Source organism: Papaver somniferum, chromosome 4, assembly GCF_003573695.1.
Source record: "Papaver somniferum cultivar HN1 chromosome 4, ASM357369v1, whole genome shotgun sequence".
NCBI lineage: Eukaryota > Viridiplantae > Streptophyta > Magnoliopsida > Ranunculales > Papaveraceae > Papaver > Papaver somniferum.
The window spans coordinates 6,237,437-6,260,693 of NC_039361.1; the positions used below are offsets into that span (position 1 = coordinate 6,237,437).

The 23,257-nt window shown below is 37.2% G+C and overlaps 1 protein-coding gene and 1 non-coding gene across 2 annotated transcripts; both read right to left on the minus strand.

The window, feature by feature from the left end:
- Positions 1 to 13,614: 13,614 nt before the first annotated feature.
- On the minus strand, positions 13,615 to 13,688 carry TRNAN-GUU. Its single transcript has one exon. It is a non-coding gene; the product is annotated as a tRNA-Asn (tRNA).
- Positions 13,689 to 14,134: 446 nt separating this feature from the next.
- On the minus strand, positions 14,135 to 16,638 carry LOC113273472 (F-box protein CPR1-like). The gene is made up of 2 exons (XM_026523178.1): positions 15,320 to 16,638; positions 14,135 to 14,510 (listed from the first exon to the last, which is right to left on the minus strand). Exons 1-2 carry the CDS (start codon positions 16,554 to 16,556, stop codon positions 14,455 to 14,457), a joined length of 1,293 nt encoding a protein of 430 aa, XP_026378963.1. The 5' UTR covers positions 16,557 to 16,638; the 3' UTR covers positions 14,135 to 14,454.
- Between the last annotated feature and the right edge of the window lie 6,619 nt (positions 16,639 to 23,257).

Consider the following 23,257-nt stretch of genomic DNA (forward strand, 5'->3'; position numbering starts at 1 on the left):
TCTCATAATTTCCTAATTGTGCATTCCACCTCTCTATTCTTCATGACCTCTTCGAATTCTTCATTGCATTTTCAATTGGTACTCTTGTTAATACTTTAATATGTGAGCTTTAAAATAGATGCAAAGCTTTAATGATGCATATACCAGTGCGAGAATCAACTTTTCGATTTTTGAATATTTTTTCTGCGGAGTTATATGTTTTGCTTATGTAATATATCGGTTTTTCTACACCTTCCTCTGATCGTAACAGTACTGCACTTAATGCATGAGATGTTGATGCTAGATAAAATAATAGTTCTTCTCCCTGCTTCGCCTTTTGCATAATGGATAAGTTTACCAAATAATCTTTTATGCTTTGCAATGCTTTGTCGCACTCCATTGTCCAATTCAAATTTGGTTACCTTCTTTAATATATTGAAAGTGTTTGCATTTGTCCGAAGATCTTGCAATGAATCTTCCCAATGATGCTATCAACCCATTTAACTTTTGAACATCTTTGACTGTCATAGGTTGTGGTATATCTCTAATCGCATGTACCTTCTCTGGATCAACTTGTATTCCTTCCTTGGATATAATATAGCCTAAGAATTTTCCTGATGATACACCAAGTATACATTTTTCTGGGTTTACTTTAATATTGAATGTTCGCATTTGTTCAAATATTTCTCGTAAATCATCAACATGATCTTTCGCCTCTTTACTTTTAATTAGCATATCATCTACATAGGCCTCCAATGTTTTATGTATCCATTTTTCGAATACTTTCTGCACCATTCTTTGATAAGTCGCACCGGCATTCTTTAACCCAAACGACATTTTCGTGTAACAATATAAACCTCATGGTGCGAAGAAAGCAGTGTGTTCTTGATCTTCTTCTGCCAAAGGAATTTGATTATAGCCTTTGTACCCATCTAACATTGTGACTCTATCGTTCCCTGATGCCAATTCCACCATTTGAGGTATGTCGGGTAAAGGGAAACTGTCTTTAGGGCATGCTTTGTTTAAATCTGTAAAATCTATACAAATCCTAATTCCATTGTTCTTTTTAGGTACCACCACCATATTTTTTATCCATTCTGGATATTTTGCCTCCCTTATAATTCCTGCATCTAACATCTTTTGTAGTTCTGCTTCTATTTTAGGATGATAATCAGTTGCAATTTTCCTTATCCTTTGCTTGAACGGCTTTACATTGTTCTTAATGTCTAATTTATGACATGCGACAGACGGATGTATTCCAGGCATTTCGTCCATACTCCATGCGAAAATATCATTATATTCTCGCAGAATGCTTATTGTTTTTTCCTCTTCTTCTTTATCCATTTTAGTTCAAATTCTTAATATTTTTGGTTCTTCTTCAGTTCCTATATTTATCTCTTTTGTTGGTTCTGCTGCGGTAAAATTTGCTTTTGGTTCTCCCATAGGTGTTGGTTCCTTAATTTCTTTACTTCGTCCACCTTCCTCCGCTGGATCTTCGCCTGGTATTCCTTTTCCTTCTTTCGCTCTTATCATGTATATTCGAAATTCCTCTTCTTTCCTTTGTTCTTTGGCTTTTTTCCATCGATCCTTTCGTTTTTTGGCTCGTCCTTCATAATTTCGCACATCTATTTGATTACAAATATTCGCAGCCTTAACGTCTCCTCTGATTTCACCTATACCGCTTGGAATTGGAAACCTGATGCATTGATGTAACGTTGACGCTACCGCCTTCAATCCATGTACCCATGGTCTTCCCAACAACATGTTGTATGGTGACTCAATGTCAATCACACATAGTGTTATCTTTGTTTCAACCTCTCCCAGTAATATTCGCGTCATTATTTCTCCCTTTGGCTTTGTAACTGCTCTATTGAATCCATGAACATTATAGGCTATAGGTGTCATTTCGGCATCCTTATATCCCATTTCTTTGAATGTGCGATAAAATAATATATCAACTGCACTTCCTGTATCTATCAATGTCTTATCAATCGCCCATCCTTATATCCCTGTTTCTAGCACCAAAAATGTAGTTGTAAGAAATCTTACAACTACACTCCACTAGTTCAATCTCTAGGTGATCATTATGAACTCTTGTTTTATTAACTAAAGAATAAAAATGTTTACAATATGGATTCAAGTAGTACAACAATTCTACTTCAACATAAATCATCTAGAAGATGTCGTGCAATGCGGTTGTGTTAATTTTATAGAGCTGGCAACGAAACCTTTAGTATGCACAACGACGTTAAATTTATAGCATATGTGTATATAAAAAAATAATCACTGTGAAATGGCGAACATCACTGAACATTTAGAACCTCGGGATGGAAGGAAAAACGGGCCTGACAGATACATAGGAAGATTTCATGAATGTCAGACCCGCATAGCAATTCAGGGTAAAATAAAAGTTCATCAAATTTCTTTATCAAACATTTCGCTAAAACCGACGATAAGTTTGTCAAGGTGCCATCCAATAGGCTCTCTATAATGCGTCAACCAACATGTAGTGTGATGTTGCATTCTGTAGCACCCTCGGACTACCTATTAGTACATTACATCATCACCAAAATCTGTATTCTTAAGTATTTTTCCTTGACCAAATTTGACACGGAATGCTCCATTTCCTTACTTACACTATTTTTGTATATGCATTTGAAACCTGCACAAAGAAGAAGAAAAATTAATATTGGTTGAAAGGAAAAAAAATGTAGAATAAAATGGAAAACTGAAAAATCGCAGTGTTTAACGAAATTCCGAGCACACAAAGAAAAGATACAGCCTTGTGGCGCGCTTCAAAGGTTGATGTCAGTCGAAAGTAATAACCCGTCTGGCTCCTCCCACTGTTGGTGTACGTTACATTTAGTTATCCATAACCTCAATGATTAGATGTGAGATCCATTTCCCAACCCTACTTCTTGTCCTTAATGGTTGACATCGAGATTCCAAAGCACATAATCTGAAAGTTTTCCTTACAGCTGACCCTTCCGAATTGCACATAGTGAATACGGGGAAAGTTCGGCATTGATCCAGTCTACTTTCTAAGCATTGAACTTTCTAAGCCTTTCTTTTTAAATGCTTTTTTAGTTGATGCTTTCATGATTCTGCACTTCTCTCTTCTGTATTGTGAAAGTCATCACATTTCTTTTTGCGATCGCGACTTTGCTTGTACCTGCAACCAAGATGCGTCTTTGATTGTAGATGTACCAATCGCTCCAATCTTGGGAGATTTCGAAGAGTGATCTAAAGGCAGTCTTTGAAATCCTGATCTGTTGCTGCTGGCAATGTGGACCGCATGCACTTCATTAGGGGATTGAGAAAGTGGACGTCATATATAAAGGTCGTTTGGAAGGCACCAAGTTGCAGTGAAACAACTTGATAGTGGTAATTGGCTCTTCAATTTGAATGCTTTTGACGGGCATGGAGGGGCTCATTCTTAGCTCAAACTGTCGTATACCGTCATAATGTTGTTGTTTGTTTTTGTGCTGGAGGTACCAGACTTCAGATTTTTGCTCAGGCAGAAAGCGGCAACCAACGCGAAAACTATATGTGAAGGTTTCTATTCTCGAGATGAGGTAACTGGTGTAAAGAAAAATGAAAATAAATATGGCAAGCCCAAGAAAATTCGAAACTACAGAGGGAGATAGTAAGTTGTTGAGAGGTGTCTTTTTCTTTCAAGTTTCTTTTAGTTTTTTGGGAAGACGTGTTTTGGTTTCCTGCTATGTACTTATTTATAGTGGGTTTGTTTGCAGAATTCACCGTTTTCAGGAATTTATAATCCCTTGGGATTACAAATTCCGAGATTCATATATATTCTTTATGTGTTGGGTAATTCAATTAAAATTCCTATAGGATTTATAGTGTTTTCTTGTATTAAAGTCTTTGTACCGTTTGACATTACCCTAAATCTTAGAATTGCATAAATATGAGATTTAGAGTTTAAAAAAAAAGTGGGTTCATAAATCCCTTGATAAGTTTCCTAACAAATCTTAGGGGGAGGGGTCGGACTCCATATGGAGGTGGATGGTCATTTGCCCCACCCAAACCCATCCCCATGGGTACCCGCCCCGTTTGGGTAGGGTTTTACCCGCACAAATGAGGATGGGGTGGGGTATGGGTAATACCCGAAACCTAAGTTATGGGGATGGGGTGGGGACGGGATTCAAGGTCCCCACCCCAAACCCTCCCCGTACCTTTCATAACTTAGGGGTTTAGGCTTTTATGCAACAATATGTATAATTTTTATACTCCACCGCTTAGTCGAGCTTTCTTTCATTTATCATATTCTTGATCGTTCGTGTACATTCATCACTTTCGTTCTTTGTTGTGATCAGACACATTGGTAAAAGTTAAAATAGAGAAAATGAAGCAGATAATGAAATGGATAACGTGGACGGAGATAGTTAAAATAAGGCATTAACAGGTTCTTTTGTTCGCTTTAAGATAAATTACTGAATTAAGATTTCAGAGTGTATTGTTCTTACGTTATTACTTTTGTTTGAATCATATTTAAGTTTTGATTATAATCAAATTTATGTATAAACTCAGTATTACGGGTAACCCATGGAAAACCTGCCCCATATTGGTTTTCCCCATACCTGTTCCGCCCAAATTCATATGGGTAACGCGGCGGGTATGGGTATTTTTTTTACAAACGAGGCAGTGACTGGGATTGGCATACCCGCCCCATGACCATCCCTAATGGAGGATTTGCCGGAAAACTGAATCCCGTAGGAAACATGATTCCAAGGATTCGGGCAACCAAATATATAAAAGGAAACGTAATTGTACTAAATCCCCTGGACCCATAAATTCCACCTTTTAAATTCTACATCCAAACCCACAATTAGCCTATTTTTATGTCTTCAAGAGAACCCCTATAAAACTGATTTTATTGCATGCTTTAAATGTTAGTTAAACGGCTGTGATAGACAAACCATGATTGTGCACCGAGAGGGGATCAGAAAGTCCAGGATCCCCTCTCAACATCGGGATAGGGAGTGGGGCAGGAGTGGGCCCCAATCCCCTCTCACACGGTGCACACACCGCACGATGCACCAAACATTTTTATTAGTTAAATGTAACAATAAAATTTACAGCAGTTCTTAACGAACCGCCCCTCATAGATTTTCAAAATATGTGGTCCCTGTGGACACGCCCCTCGAGAGTTTAGCAGTTACTAGTGGAAAAGACTATTTTCGCGATTGGCGAAGCAAGTCATAGATACAAGTTAAATGACTTGCTTCGGCAGTCGGGGAAAGGGTCGCTGTTTGAGCGTCTTTTTCAGCCGCGGAGCAGCTCATATCAACGACCGATTTTGACGGTCAAGGTGTTAAGACTGACCCCAACCAGTCGTAGATATACATTTTAACTCAAAAAAAAAGAAAGATTCAGATTGCCTAGCTGAATCTGTTTGGCCTGACTGAATCTGACTACTCCTCAAATGAAACCAAATTAGAATTCAAATGGAAACCAAATTAAACTGAAATGAAAATCCAAATCAAACTCAAATGAGAAGAAAATTAAACTCAAATGAGAAGCAAATTAGTCTTTCAGTTCAACATTCATTAGGTTCAAATTACACAAAAAAATGTATAAAATCTTAAGTTCAGACCAATTCAAGTTCTTACAACCAGAAAAATAATTAAGTTCTAAGATTCAGTTACAGAATGATAAACTAATAAAAACAATAAACTCCGTTGATGATTAACTTAGCCCATATTTCATGATGGTGTACCTACTCTACAAAAATAAGTTTCCCCATCAGCTGATTAATGTGGGGATAATACCCAACTTATATCATTCATCAACTTATAATCAGAAACATCAGTGAATCACATTCATGGAAAGTATAGAAAGACATAGTCTAATTGTGAAGTAATCTTCATGTGTGGAAGCAAGCCTTGGTAAAGCCACCAGTGACTGCAAATAAAAAGAAAGCAAAAAAAATCAATAAATCATTTTACAGTTCACAAACAAATGTTAAAATCAAGATTACGCACCAGCAGTTAAGATTAAACGCTGCACTAAGATAAGAAATATCCTGAAGATGTCTAGAGAAACTAAACACTGTAAAACCTAAATGTATCTAAATAGAAGATGCATAGCAAACCTTAAGGTCCATAACAACCAAGAAGCTGAAATGTGATGGCATCACAACATACAATATGACCTTTCCAATGATCATCCATAATTTTTCATTACACAATTCATAACAGAATTCAATGTACACTTGGATTCAAAATCATATAAAAAAGGATTCAAATTCTGAATTCTTGTTTCAAAAGCAAATATTGCTCTCTTCTCATTAAACTGCTAACAACATCAAGAATACCAGAAAAATGCAAGGAAGAGCTTCCCATTAAAGATACAAAAATCACCTTCAAATTTGGGTTGTTAGCTGAGAGTATGTCAAGTTTTGCTTCAGTATGTCGTCTGCTGAGATGTTAGCATATAACAAAGATATCTGAAATAACAAGATATGAAGCTGAAGAGGGTCAGATATCAGTATATTGAACGAACTTTTATGTAGTCGACAGTTAGTAATGATAAATAACCAATTACCTGAGTTTTGACATCAGGATTCTTTAGAATAGCCTCAATCACTTGCAACATCAGTGTAATGCCTGAGCCACCTGCTATATGATGATGATGCAGGTTTAAGAATAAGATGATGTTGCAAGTCAAATCAATCTCATGACAATCAAAACAACCAAATACAAAACTCCTCGAACCTAGAAACTGACCTTGAGGCTCGGAATGAAGCATTATGGGCTAATAATAAATAACTCAAAGAAGCAAGTAACCATTGCAGAGATGCGAGGGATGCTGGAAATAAATGATCAACATTCAGCTGGGCCGCTGGTGGAGTATTTAGGGAAAGTGAATATACTCGTTTATTGTTATTTTTCTTTGATTTATTATTATTATTTAGCAAATAATATTTAATTAATTAAGATATTTTCTCTTTTATTATTTAGGTAACTTTTAGAAGTATCTAATAGTATTTATTTTAGTATTTTATTAGTTTAGAAAATATCCATTAGATAAGGTAGTAAGTATTTTTAATAATTAAATAAAATATTTGGTTATTAATTGATAAGGAGTTATCTATATAAAGAGCTCCATGTTTTGATATTAGAGGAGAAGATTTTGATTAATAAAAAAGTAGTATTTTCCTTGAGAGTGGTATCTCGGAAACACGTTGTTTTGGATTTTAATTTTATTCAACGCTTCCGCCCTGCATCAGTTGGTATCAGAGACAGGCAACGCTCCTGCATCATGTTTCGAGGAAGAAATTATGATGTTGTTCGAAGAGCCGCTCTCAGCGATGAGAAAGAGCAAGCGGTAATAGATGATCTAGAACGGAAGGTTAAGGCGCTCACCCTCCAATTGGCTGAAATGCATCATCAGCAAGAGCCCCATCATGGTCCTAGCCTACAGCGAGTGGAGGAAGTGACCGGTGATGAACAAAAAAACTTCCTTGGCGACAAGGAAGAAGGATTTCAAGGAGTTGCACATGATCCACGAGATTCGTTGGAGTCCGGATTAAAGCTTGAAATCCCAAGGTTTGATGGCATTTTTTCTTTTTCTGTGGTTGAGAAAAATAATGTTGTCCTGGATTGGAATCTACCACCAATCTATGATGATTACCCTGATGATGAGATCATGTTATATTCTTGTTATGTTGGTCCATATTCTCCTGAAGCAGTATGTAATCAGGTGGATCAACGACATCAACTTAACTATTTCGATGCGCAGGTATTTTCCGGTTCAATAGTAATTATGTCAATATTATTTAAGTTGAAGGACTATAAGAATTTTCATCGAAGAATTATTTACCCAACTACAAATACTGGCAAAATTCGAGGGCGAATTTTTTTTGAGAAGGGGAGAATGGTGGAGTATTTAGGGAAAGTGAATATACTCGTTTATTGTTATTTTTCTTTGATTTATTATTATTATTTAGCAAATAATATTTAATTAATCAAGATATTTTCTCTTTTATTATTTAGGTAACTTTTAGAAGTATCTAATAGTATTTATTTTAGTATTTTATTAGTTTAGAAAATATCCATTAGATAAGGTAGTAAGTATTTTTAATAATTAAATAAAATATTTGGTTATTAATTGATAAGGAGTTATCTATATAAAGAGCTCCATGTTTTGATATTAGAGGAGAAGATTTTGATTAATAAAAAAGTAGTATTTTCCTTGAGAGTGGTATCTCGGAAACACGTTGTTTTGGATTTAATTCTATTCAACGCTTCCGCCCTGCATCAGCCGCCCATTTATATAAATACTACTTAACTATACGCCCCCCTGAAATAGAGTATCACTTACAAGATAACGCATGCGCAAGAGCTTTACGTTGGAAAGAAGCAAGTTTTCTAACCCTTAGAGTGTCAGCAACATCAGCAACATCAACAACTTGAGCTGATCATATCATCAATTATCAACTGTATTAGACTCGAGAACATGTCGGGGAAAATGAAAAAAATAAGAGAATGAAGCTCAACATAATCCGATCTGTCAACAGCAGTTCCAGAACCAGAGCAAGCAGAATCCAGGAGAATGGCGTGAACCTGCAAAAATGGTATTCAAGTACCAAATGATATAAATTTGTACCTTATCCCTGTAATCAATCAGCACTACAACTACGAATGCAATGCAATATCCATTTTTGATTAGTAACAATGGGAATTCAGAGCAAATTTTGAGAATTAGTCAGCTGATGAAGCATTAACTCCTTTGTGCCAGGAGGAGTAGATTCTATTTCAACAATCCTCAAGTTTGCTACCTAAAACCCACTATTTCAATTGGCTATTCAGAATATTTACACATGACAGTGAAAAACAGCTAATTATCCGATCAAGTTGAGAGTATCATCACAATTAAATTCATAACGTACAAAATGATATAAGAAGGTTGCATCACTTCGTGAAGATATCCACGCCAACTTTCAGGGGAGTCCTCCTTCCAGCTAAAATGTACTACCTGTAGCAGGCAACAAATTCATAAATAACATCATTAACAAAATTTTCACTTTAAATGTACATTACTAAAAGTAGATGAAAAATGTTTCCACAAAGATAACTAAGAAAAGAAACTGCAATATTCTTTAGTGATCAATAAACAATAATACTGCAATTTGAAGCCTAGAACAAATATAGTGTAACACACAGTTAATCAAAAAATCCTCTTTTATGGCCTCTGCTACACAAACAAGTTAACATACTACATAGAAAAAACCACAGATCGACGTGTCCGCCTCTCCACTTGCTTAGCTCTCTTGGCTGTGAATTCAGCTTTCTTCGTTGCAGCCTCCTCAAAAACCACAGATCGACGTGTCCACCTCTCTACTTGCTTAAAAGCTTAACTACCTGAAAAGTAAACAACACAACGATCCAGTCTATTTGTCCCTGACATAAACACACACACACAAGGAACTACTTAGGAAAAGGTTGAGACCAAACCAAGTAAGCAAGTACCTTCAAAATGAATAGTACATCTTGACAATGCAGGGCTACAGAACAAAAGAAAACCAGTAGTTTGGAATGTTAGATTTTATTCCTTAGATCTACTCCAACAAAAGAAAAACACGATAATATTTTGAATCATAATGGCCATAACAGGACAATATAGGAGGATGGATGGTCCTGTTCTCAGATTTAGAAGTAGTTAGTGGTGTAGAACTTTTTAAGGAAGGCAGAGTTGCAGGCAACAAACTAAACACAGAACAATTAGTCTTACTAACAAGGTTGATTGACATCCCTTGTTTCCTAATCTTCCCTGCCTTTAAGGGAAGGTCAGAACTTATTGACAACTAACACATAAACATTGGTTTTAATACTTTTTATGTCACTGCTTAAAACAACTAATTGATGTCAAGAAGGTCAAGAAATGAGAAAGATGGGGAAACGAACCAGAATTGAGCTAACAAACAAATATTGGGAAGAAAAATGAAGTGCTCTCCACAAAGTTTAGTATGCACAAGGAGGTAATAATTCTATCAGCACATATGATTCAGTGACAGCCTTATCTATTCTCAGAAAAAGAATTTGAGTCGTTTCAGTTGAGTTATTCCTTTGAACTTTAACATATTCAACCTAGAAAACAATAAGTCATCAGATAACCATACCATAAAGTTGAATCAGTAAGTGTGAATCTTATATTTTTAAGCTTAAGAAGTACATATTGTTTTCATACCTTGTAATTATTAAGAGACAACCACCACCACCTTGTAGCAGTAGCAGCAGCAGCACCACCTCCAAACACCGCTGCTAACAACACCAACATACTTCACCACCAACAACAAATCCACCAGCAATCATTCAAGCCATGAATATAGTATATAATACATCAGAATCCAATCAAGAAGATGCAAAAAACTGAAAATCTCAATAAAAAGAATGAAATCAAAATTTGAACTCAAATTTGAACTCTACAATGGTACCAAACACATCAATTCGTATTCTATCACAACAATAATCATAAATAGGACCGTTTTGACCGCTTCAAGGTCGATTGACCGCCATTTAGGGTCGAGGATGTGAGTCATAAAAACCCCATTTTCCACCTAGTGAGGGCCCGCATATTTTGTGTCTTGACGGTTTTTTTGGTAGATTTTGGGGCGGTTTATCGAGGCTTTTTGTAAATTTATTTGCTACGTGCACACTCTTCAAGGGAGTGTGCACAAAATTGGACTCGAAAACTTTGAAAGACTGTTTCTGAAAAAAAAATGTTTTTGTGTCACATTCAACGGACATGATTTTTTTAATAAGAATTTCTTTTTGTGGTCTAAATTTATGACTGGAATCTAACGAGATGTCCGCTAACCACTCGATTATTCTCGTTGAGAAATTATTGCTCGATTCCAATACGAATAATCATCAGTGGAAATTATTTTTCTAAAAAGATCCTAAATTTTCTCTCCTAGTTTTTCTTCATTATCTTCTTCCTTAATCCAGATTTACTCGGATTTGGTCTGAGATTTCAGATCTACTGAGGAAATCTAGGAAATAATAATTAGTTTTTTTTTCTTTTTAAATAAAAATATTGCATCCCATTAGGTTTTTGTTTTCTTTGTTTAATTTCAATGGTTATTATATGTCGTATGTTCTTCTATTAAGATTATTAGGCGGTTTATCATAAGCCATGAGGCTTTTTAATGGGATTTGGTAATATAATCAACATATGGAATTGTTACAACAAATTTTTTCTTCTAAACTTGTCTCAAGAACCTCATATATCCAAATCAGTGGAAGGAAGAATACAGAAGATGTGTCATGTTGTACGAAATCTTTTTTGGTTTTTCATGAAGAATATTCAGGTTTTTTTGGTAAAACAAATGGGATAACAGATTGATTTTGATACAACCTCTTCTCTGGAGGATGAGACAAAGGTATGTGCCTTGGAATTTCAATTGAAGAAAAATCTTAATCTTAATGATGTGACAATTCTGGGGGATACAATCAGTGGTCAACAAGCCGGTATGGGGAATGATCAAGATATTCTTTGGAGCCTCATTACTCTCACTTGTAGGATCAAAACCTTTGTTAGTCTCTTCCATGTTATTTGGTTTTATGTAAATTACATTATACAATTTTTCGGATGGTACCAAATGTATAATGATGAAACAAGAAGGTGTGCCTATCTACCACCTCTTCGATGTAATTCTTCAAACCTCAATTTGAATGAGGTAGTTTAATAAATTAATCTTAGGGGTTCTTTGAAGCCCCTCATTCCTTCAAAAAAAAAAAAAAAAAACTAATTAATATGTTTAATGAAATCATTTCAAATTTTAATTGCTCTATTAAGTGAATGAGTGGGATGTGACAAGTAGTAAATTCTAAAGTCATCGCTTAGTGCTTACCTTCCAAAAGAAAATGTAGCAGTAGGTAGTCGGCACTAATTACATGTATTAAAAGTCAATGAAATACCTCTATTAGAATGCTACGTATCCTTGTTTTTGAACTAATGCACCACAAGTCTCTGTTTACTACCACTAAACTAAAGCATCACCCAACCAATTCTCAGAAGAACACTATGTTGGTAACATCATACTCTAATTTATTTGTGTACTTGTATTAATGTTAGATCTCTGCTCTCAAGATATGCTAGCTAGCTGCTTTGGGATGTTGGTGAAAACTGATATACTTGTATCATCTTGTTATTACTATTATTTGTTAGCCAATTCCTGCTCTGGTTAGGGCCGTTAGGCTAACAAGTAAGGGAATGAAACTTGAGATGATAAGTTGGTGGAGGGTTGTTAGAGATGCAGAGAATGAATCGAAAAGAACAACGGATGAAACTCAGAGATTATAAAGTGGTGGTGTAGTCTTGTATATATAGCGCGTTAAAGTTTTAAGTTGTTAATTCTTTTTTTGTTTTCTGTACTGGAAATATTGCAAGCAAATAAGTAACATGAAATATTGACGAATAGTCTTAGTTAAGGGTAGCTGAGCCTGAGCAGATGCAGTTGTGTTACACAGCATTAGTTACTTTGTCTTTGCAACTGAAACCTATGTCAATTACAGAATCATCTATAACCACAATTTTCTGCAACCAAAATTTTACCGATGCTTTATTAATTTTTCACAAAGATTACAGATTTAAGACAAATTAAATTAGAACTAAAATCAAATTCGAACTATAACTGTTTTTATGCCAACTTTTTGGAGCTTCGATTTTCATCGTTGAAAACTATCAAGTGAAGTACATACGGCACAACGGGCAGGATTTTTTTTCCCGTAACCATCTCGCAAGACAGTGTGCGTGTAATATATGAGAACACGGAAGTTTGGTCACTTCATCTTCTCCGACGACTCCCTCTGTACATATTGCGCAACAAACTTCATCTTCTGCCTGTACGTCACGCATTCTCTCAAGTCTACGAGAAATACAAACGTAATCTATAATACGTAACGAAACACCAATTTCTGTTTGTCGCAGTTCCGCTGCAGCATCAACAGATAACCTCTCACTGATGCCTTCAACATAATCCACATCCATAATCCCAAACCTATGTAGCAGATTTGCAATCTCAAGTTTGATCTTCTCTGCCGTAGAAGAGTAATCAAGTTCCAAATCTTCGGAATCAAATTCGTCAGTAAACTGTATATTTCCTGTCATGTCGGCGCGTGCTTTCTCAACATTCAGATGAATTCTATACCATGGATTTGAATTTGAGTCTGTAGGATACCTATTTACGTACATTCGGTATTCTATGGGGAGTCTTTCAACAGTGGAACTAGAATTAGAACAGTTGACAGCAATTATCTCCATAGTGTCCGTAGCCATCGAAAGAGAACAGAAAAGCTACTGAAGATTTGTGTACATGAATTCTAGGTATTGGAGTTGTATTTATAGAAGAGTTTTAGACAGTTCTGAATTTAGCAATTGCGCTTCCCACAAGGAGTTGGAAACAGCCTAAGGAAGCTTCTGGGGAAACAAATTATAGAATATGTGCAGTTGGCATCAATGGCATGTCGTGGTTTCTATTTCTAAAACGCAATCTCTTAGCCAGTGAGTTCATGTAGAGTCAAATTGACCTACATGCCCGAAATTCCATTCCATCGCAGCAAAATTCTTTTTAAATACATATAGAAAATTGGCTTAAAAAAAAAAAGAAAACGCTAGAAACAGGGATTGAACCTGTGACCTTGTGGTTAACAGCCACACGCTCTAACCAGCTGAGCTATTCCAGCTTTTTGGTCAATAATATAAAGACATTATGTAGATTTTAAAATAACACGAAAAATCATAAGAAAATTGAATTTTACTGCCCCCAAATGTGCGTTCAAAGTCTAAACTTTAAAGAACTAAAACCCTTCTACAGTTTTACTGGGAATGCCTTCCAAATTACAGAACTAAGGAATCTGAATTCTACCCATCATTTACAATGATGAATAGCGAAAGTCACATCAAGGACGAGTAAAGAATGATGAAGAGTGGTAATGTGGCTGAGTTACATTGCCTTCAGTAAGTTGAATGCTTTACATTATTTTTTATGTATCAAAGAATTTATCTCCAGAGCATTTGCAGTCAAGTACTAGCTGCTAATATTTTTTCTTTCTTTAAACTGATTACTAAGATTTATGCTGGGTGTATCCAGGGATCATCGAGCATGACAGACAAGGTAGCCCAGACTTGCTAGAAAAGAACATAACATTCTTCAGAAAGAAAATAACATCGTTTACTTGAAAAAGAACCTCGCAATTCTAGTAAAGGAAATAACCATATGCTGCATCCTGTATAAAATAAGATTTTTTACCTATCAACAAAATTCAGAAACGTTTCTAGGAGCTTCATGGTCCCGTAGTTGGTATCAATATTCAGAACACCTTTCCTCTGGACACCTGTGTTGTCCAGAATGACAAGGATGGGAAGACACCAAAATCCATAAAAGCAAGACCTGGGCTGTAGGTGGTCCTGTGCCAATGATCCCATTACCTCCACAATCAGAATCTTCCGTCAGTAATAATCATCACGAAGAGCATCTCGGTCGATCATTAACTCCATAATTTCATCTGCAAGTTCAACTACTGCAGTTAAAGGTGTGAACCATTGCCACAAGAACATACCAGCAAACTGCTGGGTAACAGAAGATTTGAGGCAGTATGGAAATCAAATGTGATGTGCAAAGGTGTAGAAGCATACTAAAGTCCTAACTGAATATACTGCTAGCCGGTGATGACAACATTTACATACAGTTCTTCGTTCAGAACATAACTACTTAAGTCTTTCATACAAAATGAAAGGGGGATCAATCATGAAGCATGTTTAACAGTAAAGCTTCTTCTATTTTTCATCAAAGCAGAAAATAAAATTATTAGGCATATATTACACCAAAGTAACAAAGAAACCTATAAGCTAATTTGGGGTTTTAGTCAATTTCTTTGTATAACAGTAGACGAACAAACAACTAGAGAATCTTTTCTACGAAAAGTTTTAGTTCCGTAAGAAAGGAAGACCTAGAGTTATAAAATCGCGTGTCATCCTCCAGGAAATCTTTATGTTAGCATCAACGACTTGGAGGACTCTGAGACTAATAACTTCAGACACACATTTATACAAAAAACCTACACGCTATGCTTTTCGATGCCTAACGATAAGCCACACATCTGACATCCTAAATACCAATAATAGTGACATAAAGTTCAAATAACGTCTGCCCTAGACTTGCTATAACTATTCTGCATAGATGATTGGGGGGGGGGGGGGGGGGGGGGGGGGGAAGTTAGATATAAAAGGCCAACTGAACTTCCACCAATTAACACAGTTCTAATTTTCTGATACATTAGATATGAAAACATATGAAGTGCTTTAGAAACATTACCACTTGTAAGGTTCTCCATGGTCCATCGCTTCCTCTTCTTGGTCTTCCTTTGCTTAAAATATCTACCAGAGTTAAGTGAGACAAGGCTGGTCACATAGTTAACTGCATCCTTATTAGATTCGCAGTCTGTCAGTTTTCTGCATCTTTCGCTCTTTGGGTCATATAAGATTAACTTGTCATCAGCCTGCAACAAAATCCTATTATCCACAAAATTCCATTTCAGACTCAAAGAGCATGTTTTGGTAATACTCTCGTCGATTATCGTGAAGCTTTTAGTCCAGGAATCTCTTACTCCATATTCTTGCATCACCCACAAATCAACCCGAACACCAAACACATGAAAAAGCAAACAAAGACGCCCTCCCAGCTCCCCCACATTTTTCACATACTTAACATCCTCCAAAGGTTCTTCTGGGTATGTCAAACGCTCTTTCGGCAGTAAGACCTCTACAAACCTCTCATTAACAATATCAAGAGAGACCAGTACTTTCAATTGTTGCACGGAGGAAACAGCAAACCAATGCAGAGCACCACTAACCAGCACCCCATGATGCTTCTCAAATTTGTAAGATACATTTCCAATTCTTTTCCACGAATCCGACCCCAACGTATAGACCTCAACCTCAAAACTCTCCTTCCCACTTCCACCAAAATCCACAACTCTAACAACCTTATAATCATCAATCTTACAATCATAATCAAACCAAAATAAACTTCTTAGCATTATCCCTCTATTACACACTCTTCGCGGAACCAGTATTTTCTTAAACTCCCTAGTCGACGGATTCAAAACAAAAATCTGTTCCTCTTTGATATCATCATCATCACTAAGGCAACAACCTACCTCATCTAAATCTTCACTGACACGAGTATTAATACAGCATACGCATAACAAGCCATTAGATGAACCACAGAAATAATCAATTTTCCAACCCGATTTTATGAATGAGAAATGTCTAGAATTTGTCACAAACCCATCAGGTTTAGCAGATGGAGAATCTAATAAAGGGTTTAATGAAATGAATTGAGTTTCCCTGAGATCATAGTTTGGGAAAATAAATGTGACATTGTTTTTTTGGATGCTATGATTAAGGTGTTTCTTGATGAAATTAGAGCTGCGGATTAAGAAATTGAAATACTTACTGATGGATTTGGATCTCAGAAGAGATTTCACTGGTAACCTCAATAAGATCTCTTGAGAGATGTCTTCCGGAGCACTTGAAATTGATATCGACATCGTTTTGCCGCTTCTTTCTCCTTTTTTGTTGCAGAGAAGAGAAAAGGAAAAAGAGTTCGGGGTTTAGGTTTAGAAAAAGAACGGTAGAAATAGGTTTTGAACCTGTGACCTCGTGGGTAATGGGAGATAGGAGAGAAAATGCATTAGAAAAGAAAGATATACTACTAATTCGCTAGAAGCCGGGTGGATTGTCTTCCTGGTTTGGGCAACGGCAATTCTTATGGCAATGGCCAAATCCATTTTTTTGTTGAGTCAAGTGGATGATCAAACTGATTTTTTCACTATGGTAAAGCAGTGGGAATTAGATAACTAAGCGCGTGCTCTTGAGACAAACGCTGGAGTTTAAAGAAAAAACTCGGACGTTCAACTAATAAACTCGGCCGTCGGACCTATAAACGCGCGTTTTTCCTATCAACGCGAGCGTGAGATACAAAATCTCCAACGTCTTTGTTTGCTCTTCTTGGTTATCAAATTCCTCTCCCAACTTTTGTAAATGGGCAAGGGAAATTCTTATCGCAATGGCCAAATCCATTTTTTTGTTGAGCCAAGTGGATGGCCAAGCTGATTTTTTCACTATGGTAAAGCACTGGGCGTTAGATAACTAAGCGCGCGTTCTTGAGACAAACGTTGGAGTTGAAAGAAAAAACTCGGGCGTTGAACTAATAAACTCGGCCGTTGGACCTATAAACGCGCGTTTTTCCTATCAACGCGGGCGTGAGATACAAAATCTCCAACGTTCATATCTCCAACGGCCATAATTCCAACGTGTATATTTCCAAAACCTATAAATTGGATTAAACTCACTTCATTTCTGTCACACCATGATAAGTGCATAATTCACATGATTTTAATGTCAATTCCATGCTAGTAATTGCTTGTATTCTTGTATATTACGCTTGTTTTCTCTGATTTGTGTTTTATTAGATGAATCATCCAAAAAGAAGTGAATTTGCACTTAATTGTGCAATAAAAAAAGCTATCTACAAGTGAAGAAGGGTCAAAGACAAAGTGAAACTTGCAGAGGACGAGAAGGCAAAGACAATGACGAAAGAACGGAGTCATTCGGAGTTCGTACGAAGAAGTTATGAGCAAAAGAAGAACTCAGGAGACTAAAAAGGAGCAAAATGGTCATTTTCTAAGGGAAGTGCTATTGGCACCCCAACCGAACTGAAATTCTACCAACTGAAATATATGAAAGGCCAACTGAAATTCTACCAATTAACACGATGAAAAAGATTTCAATTCTAATTTTCTGATACATTAGATATGATAAAACATATGAAGTGCTTAAGAAACATTACCACTTGTAAGGTTCTCCATGGTCCATCGTTTCCTCTTCTTGGTCGTCCTTTGCTTAAAATATTTACCAGAGTTGAGTGAGACAAGGCTGGTCACGTAGTTAACTGCGTCCTTGTTAGATTCACAGTCTGTCAGTTTTCTACATCTTTCGCTGTTTGGGTCATATATGATTAACTTGTCATCGGCCTGCAACAAAATCCCATTATCCACAAAATTCCATTTGAGACTTAAAGAGAATGTTTTGGTAATTGCTTGTATAAAAAAGTGAATTTGTACTTAATTGTGTAATAAAAAAAGCTAGTTATAAATGAAGAAGGGCCAAAGACAAACTGAAACTTGTAGAGGACGAGAAGGCAAAGACAATGACAAAAGAAAAGAGTCATTCGGAGTTCGTATGAAGAAGTTATGAGCAAAAAAAGAACTCGGAACACTAAAAAGGAGCAAATCGGTCATTTTCTAAGGTAAGTGCTATTGGCACCCCAACCGAACGTTAAGGGACATCTTCCTGTTAAGGGGAAGTCAAGCTCAAAGCAACTCCTAGAGGCAGTCAAGTCTTTTACAATAGGGGGCTGCCAAAATACGAATAATATTAAAGGCACCTTATTAATTACTCAGAGCACCTCTTCTTCATCCTTATTATGAACATGAAGAACATGAGCTGTTCTTAATGGTGTTCATCATGATGATCACGATGGTGATGGATTTGATCAAAAATGATATTCAAATTTGAACACATCATTAGGTTCCTGGGGATGATAGAAAGCATGGGTACTAGCCTGATTTCGCTAAGTCAGTCATACTCGAGTTTGGAAAATGGATTATTGGTTGCTGCGATTGAACCGAGCTTGGTGACGAGTTTCAATTCAGAGATTCGGTTATGCTGGTGCTGCCAATATCGTGATTAATGCTGCTGCTACCATTATCAGTGATGATGGAGCTCGATATGAAGTTCAGGGAGATGTTGCTACCATTGGAGCTCGGGATGATGATCATGGCAGGGGAGTGAGGAAAAGGGATGTTGTGAATTGATGGCAGTTGAACGTGATGGGAAAAGAAGAACTCGAGGATGGTGCAGTCGAGAAGAGAATCAACGTCAGTCGATGGTGAATGATGATTATGGCTTGCCGCCATTATTGATGGAGTGGATGTTGTTCGAGAAAGTCACAAAGACGATGAAGTTTGGCAATGAACTATTGTTGCTGCCACTCCGAGCACTGACAATGATCTTCTGAGAAGCAGCGATCGACGGGAGTTTCTGCTGGAGGGGCGCAGCTTGTTGTGTTCTGTTACTCCATTTTGGGGTATCTACATGAACGAGGAAGGACGTCTTCAATGGGAGAATGAATGAAGAACAAAGACAAGGAATGAAGATGGATCGGTGATTCAGGGAAAGAGGAGTACTGAATCTACTGATTGGCGCATACAAAACTCGAGTGGGGCCCATGGCCAAGACACGCTGCTGTAGAAGAAAAGAAGAAGTGTGGTGGAGCCGACCGGAAGAGACAAGCCCTGACTTGTCTCAGTTGCAGCTTTTGAAGGTGAAGATTTGGTGTAACAAGGATCATCTAATTGAATGTGTGACCAGCATCAGAAAAAGACATGTAGCTACGTCAGGGTCCCGTTGAAGAGTGAGCTAATCGTAACTTGTGTTCAGTTTGTTAAGTTATTCCATGCAGCACCGTAGCAGAGTCATTTGGTCTTACTAACTGATTTGGACTCGTTTCTCCCTTGCCGTGAAAAGACAACAATGCTTTTGTACACAAGATATACCTCCAAGCTACGTGTCGTAACTCTATTTGACCTACGTTTTTCTATCACTTGTGAACTTTGCATCGGAGGAAGAGAGAGGGGTGGCTAGGATTTTTAATCCTTTTACACTGCGGGTTTTGTGGAACGGTGGAAGAGTTTGGTCGGTTTGGAGGCTATAAATAGTGATGTAAAATATCCTGGCGTTTTTAGGGGCCACCCCAAAGGATATAGGGGCCATCATTTTATACCCAGTCAAAGACTTTAGTTAAGGGGTACCCTATATGATATTGAAGTTACATAAATGCCCTTCTGGTAAAACTGTATAAAAACCAAATCAAAAACAATTCTACTCATTTCAACTCTTCTTCTTCCAGTTTCATATTATCTTCCGATTGTGGAAGAAAAAAAAAATTTCCTCGTTCAACCGAAACATCGCCGCGAATCGTAAAATCAAAACATCGTCGATTCGATTATAAAACAATGGATAAGAGAAATGAAACCCACAGACCTAGAACCAAAAATGTTGCTCGGGGTATCGATCCAAACATTGGAATTTTAGCAAGAAATAAAGAAATTCTTGCTGCAAATGAAGAAGAACGCGAAGAAGAAGTACCCGGCAATGTAGTCGGTGGTGGCGATTCCGAGACTCAAACACTTCGTCAACTTCAAATGGCCCCAATTAGGTAAGAATCTATCATTTTTGGGGTTTATTTCGCTTTAATTCGTCGAATCGAGAAAAAAAATTTCTAGGGTTTTCGGTTATTTATCCAGATTCGGACGATATGCATGCTCATTTACTTCCGAATGTAGTCGTGTTCTTCATTTTTCAAGAACATCGACAGTATTCGGGAGAAAGATTTGATGATTATCTGCCGAATATTGGTGGCCATATCTTCCTGGATACAAACTGCTAATAATCGGTAGTTTAATGAATTTTTTGGCTACCGAATATATTTAAGTAGACACAAAGTATTCGGAAGAACACTCACTACCGAATGTATATATTGAAAAAATCTCAAAATTTATGATATAGGAAAAATCCCATTTTGGGGCCAGTATTTATTCGGAAGACAATATAATGTTTTATACCTCCGATTGTGTAGGATAAAATTTTAGAGTTTCTGAACTCCAGTTGATGAATATTCGGTTGTAAACTGTTTAGTTATATTCCGATTGTTTTTCATTCGGAAAAAATATGTGTCTTCTTACTTCCGAATTTGTACATTCGGGTTATAGAGGTGCACTTTTTCTTCCGATTGTGTAGGATGAAAAATTTACAGCTTCTGAACTCCAATTGATGTATATTCGGTTGCAAATATGTTTAGTTAGCTTCCGATTGTTTTGTATTCGGGAACAATATGTGTCTTCTTACGTCCGAATGTGTACATTCGGGTTATATTTCCATACTTTGTCTTCCGATTGTATAGTTTGTAAATATTGTTCCTTTCTTTGTTGTTTAGACAAAGTCGAGAAGGGAGGAAGAAAGTGACAGCTAGTGCTAGGAGGGAAAGGAGTGCCAAAGATAATTCAGGTGCTCAACAAAGCGAACAAGAACAAAGCAGTCAACAAGGAGTGCAACCAACTGTTGAACAACAAGGCAGTGAACAAGGGGTGCGACCAAGTGTTGAACAAGCCGCTCAACAAAGTGCAGGACCAAGTGTTGAACCAGTTGATCCAGTGGCAAGAGTAGAAGAAGAAGGACAACCAAGTGGTACCCAAAAAGCCAAAAAAGGAAAAGATGTTGTAAGGAAGGATATTGCTAAGAAAGCATCACATCTTGTCCCTCAGCACTTGAAGAAGAAGGGTATTCCAGCAGGCACAATCCTTGGACTACCAGCGGATGGAGGAAAATTGCTATTTGGATACAAAGACTCATGGGCCAGAGAAATATATGAAACCGAGGTAATAAAATTACTATTTTTTATTAATGTATTGTCTATGTGTTATATCGTAATACTTGTATTAAGGATTTTTTTATGTACTTTAATAGGATCATCAAGATGCGGTCCGTCTACTCAAACCTACCGCCGCACCAACAAAAATGCTTGCGTGGCCTTTATCCGGTGAATGTGAAAGGTTCAAGACAATTGTTGCCAACTCGGGGTTAGCTAATGCCGCCGAGAATTCATTGTTGGAACATGATCGTGTGGCCATATCGGCGTTCGTGGAGAGAATGTATCCTGAGACCGATACTTTCCATATGCCGTTTGGGGAGATGACGATCACCCCGGATGATGTTGTGCAGATTCTTAACCTTCCCGACCAAGGCACAGCTGTGAAGTTTAACTACACAAAGCAGTTAAGTTGGGCACAACTTTATTCTCTAACTAACAAGTGCTTAGGTTGGGATGAAGAGACAACAACACAGAGTTTAGGAGGCATGCAGTTAAGAACAAGACAGATCAACATTACAGCTTTGATGAATATTTCGAGGCACCTTGGAGAAGGAAAAGAATGGAACGTTAACTGATGAGCAAGTGAACCACGCTGCCACTGCATATCTCCTTGTGTATTGGGATGTGTCATATTCCCCAATACTTCTGGCAACCGGATCGACGCCAACCTTATACAACTTTTGGATCCTCTCCATGAAGTCGGTGACTATTCTTGGGGCACGGCATGCCTAGCATTCTTGATGGAAGAGTTGAGAAAGGGTCGAGGCTAGGAACCTGCCAAGTTGGGAACGTGGCTCTATTGCAGGTTTTTTCTTTAACTCTATAACTCACTCTATAGTTATTCGGTAGACAATACATATGATGCATATTCATAACTCCAAAGGACGCATATTCATAACTCCAAAGACGCATATTCGGTAGGAATTGATCCATCTTTTTCCGAATGTTTGTTATTCGGTGGCTAGGTACTTAGTTTTATTTCCGATTATATAATCGGAAATATGTTTTTGATATTAACCGAATATACAGGCCAGAAAAACTAGAGGTTACTGAACTCCAAAGGACGCATATTCGGTAGGAATTGATCCATCTTATTTTCCGAATGTTTGTTATTCGGTGGCTAGGTACTTATTGTATTTCCGATTATATAATCGGAAAATTTGATATTACTACGAATATACAGGCCAGAAAAACTATAGGTTACTGAACTCCAAATGACGCATATTCGGTAGGAAATGATCCATCTAATTTCCGAATGTTTGGTATTCGGGGATAGGTACTCAGTTTTTTCCGATTATATATAATCGGAAATTATGTTTGGAAATTACTACCGAATATACACAATCTATTTACTAAAACTTGGTTTCTTATGTATATAGGCATGGATCTATGACCACTTCCCTATCCTGAAGTTGGCCGGAGAGAACCCGGGGTGGTGCAAAGGTACTCCTAGAGGAACAAAGTATATATTTGAAGACAACCGTTCTAGGACAAAGAGCAGCAGTTGATTCGCATGAGGGAGATTTTGGACCAATTGAAGGCCTCGGACGTATGCTTTGATCCATACAAGGAAGATCGATCAGTGGGCATATAAATGTTCGGTCGGACTTGTCCCTTTATTTTGGACCATTGTGGCACCCCACAGGATATGTGATGTATAACCCCTCTAGGGTGATGCGACAACACGGGTATATACAACAAACCTCTGGAGAAAATGGGGGATTACTACAAATTGGAGTTGGAGTTGTGCTCTTCTAG

What these genes read in the sequence shown, in the direction of transcription:
- LOC113273472 (XM_026523178.1), bottom strand. Translation starts at nt 16,556, where the DNA reads ATGTCGATATCAATTTCAAGTGCTCCGGAAGACATCTCTCAAGAGATC. An exon ending in CATGGAGAACCTTACAAGTG is followed by an intron (nt 14,511 to 15,319) that starts GTAATGTTTCTA and finishes TTGAACTTGCAG; the next exon opens with ATGAAATTATGGAGTTAATG.